At 40.6% G+C, this 11,847-nt stretch overlaps 1 protein-coding gene across 1 annotated transcript in view; it reads left to right on the top strand.

Moving 5' to 3' along the window:
* The window catches only part of ATP10B (ATPase, class V, type 10B), a 175,774-nt gene that overhangs the window by 140,750 nt on the left and 23,177 nt on the right, over positions 1-11,847 (top strand). Inside the window, exons 17-18 of the mRNA XM_006897041.1 lie at positions 1,927-2,052; positions 10,322-10,522. Coding sequence (XP_006897103.1) covers positions 1,927-2,052; positions 10,322-10,522 — 327 coding nt within the window. The remainder of the gene's footprint in view (positions 1-1,926; positions 2,053-10,321; positions 10,523-11,847) is intronic.

Below are 11,847 nucleotides of genomic sequence, written 5' to 3'. Positions count from 1 at the left end.
AAAAAAATCCTAGCTTCCAAGGAGAGTCTTGGTTTCACCATCTCACAACAGACTGATTTGTTTTCTTGGCAGTCCATGGTATGTTCAAGACTCTACTCCAGCACTGCAACTCAAAGGCTCCTCTGTCATCCTTAGTCATTGTCCAACTCTCTGAAGCATAACAAGTAATTAAGTAAACAATGGCCTGAATTAGGCATATTTTGTATCTAGATTGACATCGTTGCTCTTCAGTACTCTGGAGAGGTCCATGACAGCATATTTTCCCAAAGCAATTCGTTTTTTTTATTTCCTTACTGCTAGTGTGAAGAGTGTTGGTTGTGGATCCGAGCAAGCTGTAATTGCTAATAACCTCAATCTCTTCCTAAAAATCTGCTGCTGAGGATGAAAGCTTGTCAACTCAGAAGCCACAAAACAATTATATGTTACCTTTCTAGTATCAACCAAATGGCTGCACTCTGTGGGCACTTCACATTTATTCTCATGTTTAAATTCTTAGTTTGACTCTATTTTTATTGTAGTTAAAACATGTATATATAAAAGTTTTTCATTTTAAGTGTACAGTCTGGTGATATTAACTATGCACATTTTGCAGTCATCATGCTGTTGTTGTTGTTTTCAGGTACCTTCAAGTCGAGTATGATTCCTAGGGACCCTATGAATAACAGATCTAACTCTGTCCTATCCTGTGCCAACCTCACAATCTCTGACACACTCAAGCCAATTGCTACAGCCGTTGTGTCAATCAATCTGGTTCAGGGTCTTCCTCACCTTTGCCATCCCCCCACCTTTCCAAGCATGGTGTTCTTCTCCAAGGAATAGCCTTTCCTAGCAACATGCTCAAAGTATGCAAGGTGAAGCTTTGCTATCCTTGCCTCCAAGGAGCACTCTGACTGCATCTTCTCCGAGACATATCTGTCTGTTCTTTTGGCAGTCCATGGCATGCAACCATTATACTTACCAATTTCCAACATTTTACAACACCCAAAAAGAAACTCAGAGGTTCTTCAGCAATAGCTTCCTATCCCTCTTCCTCTCAGTTCTTAGTAGGCACCAGTACACTTTTGTGTCTATGCATGTGTATCCTGTAAATAGTTCATATAAATTGGGTCAAAGAACATTTGTCTCTTTGTGTCTAAATTCTTTCATTCAGCATAATATTTTCAGGGTACATCCATGTGTTAGCATAAATCATAATTTCATTTCTGTCTCTGTAATATTCCATTGTATCACTGCACCGCATTTTGCTAATCCCTTCATGTATTGGTAGACACTTGGGATGGCTCTACCTTTTGACTATTATTAAAAATGGTGCCATGAACACTGGTGGAGACATTCTAATTTAACTTTAATAATCACCTCAACCTATATATTAGATACTTTTGACCATTTTTAAAATAGGAAAAGTTAAAGAACTTGACCAAGGTGCACTAGGATTTATAATCTCTGACTTCAAACATCATGTTCTTAAAAGAGTACTATGAAGAATGGGGAGTTATTGCTAAATGGATACTGGGTTTCTTTTGGGGGATAATTTTGGTAGTTGTAGATAGTAATGGCAATTGCTCAACACTGTGAATGAAATTCAGGCCACTGAAACACACTAAAAACCTGACAAAATGGTTAGTTTTATGTCATATATTTTACCACAGTGTGTTGTTGTTTTCATTAGACATTGTCCAGCCAATTTTTGCTCCTAACTACCTTCATGAATTCTAGTGAGACCTGGATTTTCTAAAAGAGACGTAGGATACGAGAGTCCAAAAAGCCATCCATAGGAGATCAAAGCTACCTCCTTATCTTCTACATAACAACCAGGGGTGTTTCAGACCCAGTCAGTAGGAATCAGAAAACAAAGCATGACCCAGTGGACAGTTCCAGGGCAGTGGTGGCCACATGGATATTGATGCTTCTGTTCTTCCATCTCAGGCTGTCATGTCCAGCGACTTCGCCATCTCCCGCTTCAAGCATCTCAAGAAGCTGCTGCTGGTGCACGGCCACTGGTGTTACTCGCGCCTGGCCCGGATGGTGGTTTACTACTTCTACAAAAATGTGGTGAGCACCTCTGGGGAGGGGGGTTCTTGCTGCAGATTCCATGCCCCCACCACTGAGGAGAAAGCATCTCAGCATCAAGGAAAGAATCAGGTTTTCCAGAATCTTGAGTCAGAGACTTCCCTTTAGAATCTTTGTGACCTCAGGCAACACAATTCTCTAGGCTCAATTTTTCTTTGCTAAGTGTGACTAATAGTATATCCTGTTTCTTGAAGTTGTTGTGAGGACTGGCAATACTATAATACTAGCACCAGAATATAGAAGAGAATATGAATAGCTGGGAGAATGGCCTCTGGACTGAGATGTAATGTGTTCAAATTTCGATTCCCTTTATAAAACTATAAAAGAAAAACAATTTTCAAAATTGTATAATACTTATTTTCCCTTTTTATTGTGATTTTAACAAAAGTTTACACAAAAATTGAATTTTCTTTCATTCATTGTTGCACTTTCCTCCCTACTTTGTCCCAGTTAACTTTTTATAAAAGAAAGTTATTTGTTGTTGCATAATTTCCTCCCTTCTCAGCTGTCCCTCTTACTGTAGACTTTGCTATGCACTTCTTATTCTGGACTGTTATCATACAAATAATGCCCAATCATATACTTCTTTTAAACAGTTCTTTCCTTCACCTGTTCCAATGCAGTGTATGTTATTTATCCCCTCTTTTCTTAGATTCCAATCAAACCCTATCAGTCCTCTTTTATAACAGTGGTGTTATGCAGTAGTTGTTCTTTTGTGACTGAGATATTTCATTCAGCACAATGTCCTCCAGGGTCACGTTGTTGTTGTTGTTGTGTACCATAGAATCAGAACTGACCCATAGCTGATCTTCCAGTGGACTTTTAGAGGCAGTTAATTTCATGGGAGGAGATTACTCATCCTTCTCCTGTGGAGCAGCTGGTAGCCTCGAAGCATGTGCCTTTGGGACTGCAGCACAGTTTCTTGCCACTAGCCTGCAGATCTCCTGTCAGGGTCACCTATGTTGTGTAATATTTTATTAGTTTCTTGTTTCCAGTGCTGTATAGTATTCCACTTTGTGAACATACCATGTTGTTGTTATTGTTATGTGCTGTCAAGTCACCTGCAACTTATAGTAACCCTATGTACAACAGCCCTAAACTCTGCTCTATCCTGTGCCAATCTCACTGTCTCTGACATACCTACTCCCTTACCCTAGTCACTGAATCAATCCACTTCATAGAGGGTCTTCCTCTTCTATGCTGTTCCTCCATCCTCCCAAGCATGACGTCCCTCTCCAAGGATTGGTCCCTCCTTGCAACATGTCCGAAGTATGTCAGAGGAAGTTTCAGAATCCTTGCCTCTAAAGAGCAGCCTGGTTTAACCCTCTCCAGGTTGAACCTGTTTGTTTTCTTAATAGTTCATGCATACTCAATAGTCTTCTCCAGCACCACAGCTCAAAGGCATCAGTTCTCCTTCTATCAACCCTAGTCATTGTCCAGCTCTCTGATGCATAGCAAGTAGTTGCAAAGAACATGGCCTATAACAGGTGCACCTTAGTCTTCAGAGTGACATCATTGCTCTCAGTGCTTGGAAAGGTCTCTAACAGCTGACTTTCCCATCCCAATACATCTTTTAATTTCCTGGCTGCTGGTGCCAAGAGTGTTGACTGTGGAGCCAAGGAAACTAATGCCGTTTACAGTCTTAATCTCTTCACCATCCTTCATGATGCTGTCAATTGACCCAGTGGTGAGAATCTTTGTTTTCTTGATATTGAGCCTCAATCCATATTGAAGGCTGCAGTTCTTGACTTTCTGCAGCAAGCACTTCAGTCCTCCTCAGTTTCAGCAAGCAGAGTTGTGCCATCTGCATAACACAGATTGTTCATGAATCTTCCTCCAGTCCCATAGTTATTCTATTCATTCATTTGTTGATGGGCTGTTTCCTGGGTTGTTTTCTTCTCTTTGCTATTGTGAATAGTGCAGCAATAAACATGGTCTCTATATATCTGTTTGAGTGGCAGCTCTGATTTCTTTACGGGATGTTTCTAATTTTACAGAATTCCTGGGTCAAATGGTACTTCTATTTTGAACTTTTTGAGAAAGTGCCATACCACCTTCCATAGTGGCTGCACCCTTTTAGACTCCCATCAGCAGTGAATAAACGTTCCAATCTCTCAACAACTTTGCCAGCATATATTGTTTGCTATTCTGTTGAACTTTGCTATTGTTACTGGGGTGAGATGATATCTCATAGTTGTTTTTTAGTTGCATCTCTCTGAGAGCTAGGAATTTTGAATATTTTTTCATGTGTTTATTTGCCATCTGAATGTCTTCTTTGATGAAGTGTCTATTCATATCCTGTGTTGATTTTGTGATTGGGTTACCTTTTTCTTGTTGAAGTGCTTGAATATTCTGTAAATTTTTAATATGAGTTTCTTATCAGATATGTCATTATCAAATTTTTTTCTTTCCCAGTCTGTGGCTTTGGGAGCAAATCTAACTAAAAACACTAAAGACTTATTCAAAGAAAATTACAAAACATTATTACAAAAAACAAAATGAGACCTGGAGAAATGGAAGAAAATACCACACTCATGGATAGGATGACTCAATATTGTGAAAATGACAATTCTACCAAAGGCAATCTACTAGTTCAATGCAATCCCAATACAGATACCAATTCCATTCTTCAATGAGATGGGAAAGAAAATTTCCAATTGTATCTGGAATGGAAAGAGATCCCAAAAGAGAAACAATGTAGGAGGTATCTCACTACCCATCTTCACTCACATTTGATCTCAAATCCTACTACACATCCATGGTGCTCAAGAGAGTGTGGTACCAGTACAGTGACAGACACATAGGTCAATGGAACAGAATTGAGAACCAAGAAATCAGCTCATCTACCTATGTTGTTATGTGCCAATGAGTCACCTGCAACCCATAGAGACCCCTATATATATAGCAGCTCTGAAGCCTGTCCTGTCCTGAGCTAATCTTACGGATTCTGACATATCAACCCCTATTGCCCCAGTTACTGTATCAATCCATCTCATCCAGGGTCTTCCTTTCTCCACCATCCCTTCACCATTCAGAGCATGATGTCTTTCTCCGAGGACCGATCTCTCCTGGCCACGAGCCCAAAGTAAGTGAGATAGAGCTTCAAAATCCTAGCCTCCAAGGAAAAACTTGGTTTCACCATCTCCAAGACAGACTTAATTGTTTCCTTGGCAAACCATGGTATGTTCAAGACTATACTCCAGCATCACAACTCAAAGGCATTGATTCTTCTTCCATCATCCTTAGGCATTGTCTAGCTCTCTGATGCATAGCAAGTAATTGGGAAGACCATGGCCTGGATCAGGTGCACCTTAGTTTCTAGACTGACGTTGTTGCTTTTTAGTACTCTGGAGAGATCCCTGAGAGCATATTTTCCCAGTGCAACTCATCATTTGATTTCCTGACTGCTGATGCCAAGATTGTTGATTGTGAAGCCAAGCAAGCTATATTTGTTAACAACCTCAATCTCTTCTCCCTCTATGATGGTGCTGCCAATTGACCCAGTGATGAGAATATTTTCTTGATATTGAGGTAGAATCCATACTAAAGACTACAATCTTTGACCTTCTGCAGCAAGCACTTCAGGTCCTCCTCAGTTTCAGCAAGCAGGGTTGTGTCATCTGTATAAAATTGATTGTTGAGGCGTCTTCCTCCAATCTTGAAAGCCTCTAACAAAAGGTGTTGATAGATTTGGGAAACTATCTGTTGAAAACTCAGGAAAGACCCACACTTCACATTATACACAAAAACCAACTCAAAGTGGATCAAAGACCTAAAAAAACCAAGGAATATAAACTTCATCAGAGAAACGCCTAAAAGAACTCTAGAAGTCCTAACCCACAATATGAACAGTCTTCCAAGCATCTTGAAAAACCTACAATCAGCAGAGAATAAAGTAGATGAATGGGACCTTCTCAGAATCAAACCCCTATGAACATCAAAAAACTTCTCCAACATGGGTGAAAAGAAATCCACAGACTCCCTTGAGAGATTGTTTGGAGGTTCTAACAGGAGATAGCAAAACTGTGGTGTATTCACACAATGGAATACTACATGGCACTGAAAAACAATGAACTTGAAAAAGATTACATAATATGGGTGACCTTGGAGGACATTATGCTGAGTAAAATATCTCAGTCACAAAAGGACAAACACTTCATAACATCACTGTTACAAAGCAGCACTGGTGGTAGGGTTGGGGGGAAACTAGAAAAAGAGTGTATAGATAATAAACACTGCATTAGAATAGATGAAAGAAAGAATTATTTAAAAGGAATATGTTATTAGGTATTATATATTATGATAACAGTCCAGAATAAGAGGTGCATTGCAAAGGGGCCTGGGGAAGGATGGAGGGAGAAGGAGGAAGGAAATTATGCAACAACAAATGAATATTTTTTAAAGAAGAAGAAGGAGGAGGAGGAGGAGGAGGAAACTAACTGGGGGGTAACAAAGAGGAAGGGGGAAATGTGCAACAATGAATCAATGAACGAAAATCCAACTTTTCTGTACATTTCCATCAAAATCACAATTTAAAAAATTGCAATTGACCATCAAAATACCCAAATCTAGACTCCCATATTATGTAGTGTCCACAAGCCTCAGTTTCTTCATTTCTAAAATATGTGTGGTAACAGACCTTCTTCAAATATGTGAGGTCTTATTTCCAAATGGTGAGAAGCTATACTGTAATCCTAAATGCACATAGTTCAAATCCACCAGTCGCCAACTGCATTATGAAAGAATAGGCATGACTTCAGTTTGTACTTGACTTCAGGAGCCAACAGGGAGTTCCTGCAAAGCAAGATATTAATACTACTGTGCTGCCACCCTAAAGACAAGCAGTTCAAATCTACCAGGAAGATGGACAACTCCTTCTTGAGATTTACAGTATCTGAAGAGTCAGCTTTGAGTTGGTTCCAACTCTGCAACAATGAACAACATTGGCGAAAATGTTTTCGGCAGAGGGCCCATCTGAACTCTATCTATTCTCAACTCTAGCATGCTGTATGACCTTGGAAAGGTCATGTCACCTCTCCATATATTAGTGTCCTCACTGATAATAGGGCAAAGCTCTGACTGACTTTCCTTGTCACCAAAAATATTGTCAAGAGGTTTTAGCATCAGGGCTCTGTAACACACACAACACTAGACAAGGAATTCTATGAAGACATTCATGTGTCTTGTAAAAAGAAATGCTTTCTGCCTCTTTGTAAGAGCCCAAAACAGAAACCCACCAATTAAGGTATTAAAAGTGCTAGAGGCACTTACTTGAAACGCACTGGATTAGCAATGGAGATAGGAAGAAGTTAAAACATTGTTTATTTGGGGAGTGATTAACAACCTGAATGTTTCATCATCTGGCTCAGGGATTTTTAAATAATCCCCTAGAGCCTCCAGATATAATCTGCTTCACGTTTGCATAAGGAAAAATGGAGGATTAAAACAAGGCTATTGAAAGAGAAAAATATTAGCCAAGCAACAGCTCCAAAATTACCTTTTCCCCCCCTCTCTCTTGCTTGTGCTTTCCCCCCAACTCTGCTTCCAGGCCCAAATAGAGTCCCCGTCCCTAAGCCCCTTGCTCTAGAATGAGTCTTTCTGTGCAAAGTTTAATGTATATGTAAATAAACAGCATGACCAAAAGAACCCCACAAGCTAATGTAAATTGGATAAACTAGATGGCAATATTATTTCAGCAAGTCTATGCAAACAAGTCACTCCATTTGATTTGAGACCCACTGCAAGTACTAAAGACTGTTTACTTGGAACTCAAAATGCCCACGTTTATATTTTTTTTCTTTGCCTCCGAAGGAATGATTCTTTTGAATAAGCACAGCCTCTTCTCTACATTAATTTGTGAAATAGAAAAAGAAATGTTTCCAGCCAGCCATGCTTTCAAAGCTTAAATGATATTTATTTCCAGTCTGATGCTATGCTCGAATTTGCGATACTGATGCAGCATTATCTCCCCTTTGCAATTAGAGGGTGGAGAACTATGACTTCCACATCCGAAACCAATTTCAGAGGGGATTAAAGACCTGCCTGCTCTGAAATTTGAACAATGAATTAATTATTGCACTATAGCTTCTTGGAAGGAAGAGCTGGCATCTGATCTCAGCAGTGCTGTCACTAGATGCCCCACCTCTGAGGTGCAAAATCTCCAGCCTCATATAACACAGCCCCCGTCACAGAGTCAATGTTGACTCCTGGAGACCCCATAGCACAGAGCAGAGCTGTACAACAGTATTTTCAAGACTTAATGTTTACGAAAGCAGTCTGTCACATCCTTCTTCCACAGAGTGACTTGAGGGTTCAAACAACTGCCCTTTAGTTCACAGCCAAGCAATGAAATCATGTACCACCTCTTAGTGTAAAAAACACCCAACAAAACAAAATAACACTGCACCACTAGGACTCCTTAAAATAACACCTAATGCAGAGTAAACAACTTTGAACCAACCACCGTATTCGTAAGAAAGATGGACAATCTCGTCCCATGATTCTGTTCTACTACTATGGCATGTGATTACAGACAAGATGCAAGCAAACACATGCAGCTGTATTGCAACAATAATTTCTTTACAGCTGGATTTGGTCTGCAAGTACAAGTCTGTCAGCTCCTGATCTAGATAATTCCTGAGTGAAAGATGAGCAATCTCCTCCCATTACAATTTACAGCCTTGGAAACCCGATCTCTTTCATTACCATGAGTCAGGTCCAACTCTGGGCTTCCAAGGCTGCAAATCAAGGGATATGGTCCATCTTTCTCCTAAGGTGCCACTGAGAGATTCAAACCAGCAGAGGAGCATGTCCTTTGGGTTAGCTGTGCAATTCTTTAGAGACTTGTTGTTGTTATTATGTACTGTCAAGTTGACTCTGATTCATAGCAACCCTAAGTATAACAGCTCAGAATGCTGCTCCACCTTGAGCCAATTTCATTATCTCTGAACAACTACTCCCATTACCCAGTCCATCTCCTCCAGGGTCATCTTCTCTGGTGCTGTCACCTTAAAAATACAATGGAAAGCTACAATGAGTTGGAACTAACTTGATGGCAAAGACAGAAGGACCCAAGAGTCTTAAACTTTAAGAATAATGAATATAGGGGAGAAAGTATTTTTTTATATTTTTTATTAATTTTAGTGAAAGTTTACAAAGACTTTGGATTTTTATTCATTCATTGTTGCACTTTTCTCCCTACCCTACCTCCACCCCCTCCCCAGTTCGCTCTTCTCTTTAAAAAGTAAAAGAAAAATTATTTCATTGTTTTACAATCCTCCCCCCAAGTCCACTCCACTATGCACCCTTCGTTCTGGACTCCTATCATGACAATAATACCTAATCACATATCCCTTTTAAGCAGTTCTCTCCCTCATCTGTTTCAATGAAGTATTTTTTTTAAAGAAGATAGAAAAGAAACACTTCTTATGAAGGATACTCATGGAGGAAGATCAGGTTGCAATAGAAATAAAGTAACCAGAATAACTTTCACCTGATGCGTCAGGAAGAGAATAACATTTGTAACCTGAAAGAACAGTAGAAACAAAATATGAGTCACAATCTTGATAGAGAGACTCTTCCAAATAGCACGATCCAAGCCACGGTTGTCGTTTGTCATTGAGTTGGAACCAACCCGTAGCTGACCCTCCAGTAGGTTTTCAGAGGCAGTAAATCACACAGGAGGAGACTGTCCATCCTTCTACAGTGGAGCAATTTGAGGATTCAAACCACAGGCCTTTGGGATTGCAGTGCAACTTCTTAGAACTAGGCCACCAGAGCCTCCCTATACCAGGGGAGGTATTGTTAAAGAGAAAGTTAAACTTTACCATGAATATAAACCTGCTGAAATTTGTCTTACAAGATCCTTAACCTTTCAATGTCTCAGCTACAGAAATCTAAAACATCAACCCTAACTCCAGCATTAACTGCTTAAGCAGCATTGGGCAAGGCACCAAACCACATCAAAATATGTTAGGGACCGTAACAGTGACCCAGATCATTCCACAGGTGGAGAGATTTTAAGTAGAAATAACTTTAGAAAACAAAGCTATGCTTAGGCAAGAGATTAGGGTCGCCATGAGTCAGAATCTGCTTACTAGCAGTGCCTAGAGTTGAATATTTAGCAGAAGAAGTAATGGCAGTGGTTGTTCACAACAGGCAGTTACAGTTATCTCTAATGCATCTGCAATCTCGCATGCAATGCTCAGTGGCGTGCCGCAACAATCAGTGACTGGCTCCTCTCTACCCGCAGTGCTACGTCAACCTGCTCTTCTGGTATCAGTTCTTCTGTGGTTTCTCTGGTTCCACCATGATCGATTACTGGCAGATGATCTTCTTCAATCTCTTCTTCACCTCCTTGCCTCCCCTTCTCTTTGGAGTTCTCGATAAAGACGTATCTGCGGAGACACTCCTGGCATTGCCTGAGCTGTACAAGAGCGGCCAGAACTCTGAGGTAAGGGACTCGGGGGAGGGAGATATCCTTTATTTCCGCGTCTCCCTGGATGTCAGAGAGAGAACTGTGGGGTGGAACTAGGAGGCACCATTCTGTTGTTTAGCTCTCATGTGACCTTGAGACCAAGGGTACTTTGTGTGTGTAGTTATTTCACTATGTCACATGTTAATGCAAGGCTACCCTAATTGAAGGAGATGGAAGGACAGGAGGAAAGATCTCAGACTCCTCGGCTGGCTGCTCTCTCCAGGCTGAGGCACATTTACAAAACACATCCCCAGAGCCCAGTGTGAAAGCCCCCAAGGACTAGCAACCAATTTCCTCACCACTGGTCAACCAAGCCAGTTGTTGTCAAGTTGATTCTGACTCATGGTAATTTCATGCATGTCAGGGTAGAGCTATGCTTGATAGGATGTTCAATGGCTGGCATTTTTTTTAAAAAGCTGGTCACCAGATCTTTCTCACAGGATGTCTCTCAGTGGGTAAAATCTTCCAACTTTTAAGTTAGCATCCAAGCATGTTACCCATGTACACTACCCTAGAACTCCTACCCCCATTACTCACGTTACTCTGTAAATACATATCCCCCTGGTCTTCCTTTCTTATGCTATCTCTCTACCCTTGCAAGCATGATGTCCTTCTCCAAGGACTAATCCCCTTCAGGCAACATGCCCAACATATGTGAGATAGAGCTTCAAAATTATTGTCTTGATCCTCTGCAGGATCAGTTTGTTCTCTTGACAGTCCACAGGATGCTCAATACTCTTCTCCAGCACCACAACTCAAAGGCATCAATTCTTCTGTCATCTTTGGTCATTATCCAGCTCTGTCATGAATAGCAAGTGATTTCAAAGACCTGTATCAGGTGTCCCTTAGTCTCTAGACTGACACCATTGCTCTTCGGCAATAGTGAAGTCCACTGGAGAGGTCCCTGACAGCAGATTTTCCTAATGTAATTCATCTTTTGATTTTCTGACTGCTGGTGCCAAGAGTGTTGATTGTGGAATCAAGCATGCTGAAATTGTTTACAACCTCAGTCTCCTCTCCATCTATCATGGTGCTGCCTATTCACCCAGTGGTGAGAATCTTTGTTTTCTTGATGTTGAACTTCAATCCATATTGCGGGCTATAGTCCTTTACCTTCTGCAGAAGATCCTTCAGATCCTCCTGAGTTTCAGCAAGCAAGGTTGTGTTGTGTCATCTGCCTAACTCTACAACTCCTATTACAGCTTAAAGTATTCATAAACAAGTACTTCTACTTCAAAATAGAGGTGACAAAACTTTGTTTTTGTTGTTGTTATTAAATGTCCTTAAGTCACAGCAATCCT

Source organism: Elephantulus edwardii, unplaced genomic scaffold (genome assembly GCF_000299155.1).
Source record: "Elephantulus edwardii isolate Elephantulus edwardi_28Jun2011 unplaced genomic scaffold, EleEdw1.0 scaffold00197, whole genome shotgun sequence".
Lineage (NCBI taxonomy): Eukaryota > Metazoa > Chordata > Mammalia > Macroscelidea > Macroscelididae > Elephantulus > Elephantulus edwardii.
The sequence above is the reverse complement of the archived record's forward strand: the minus strand, read 5'-3'. Positions and strand labels throughout refer to the sequence as shown.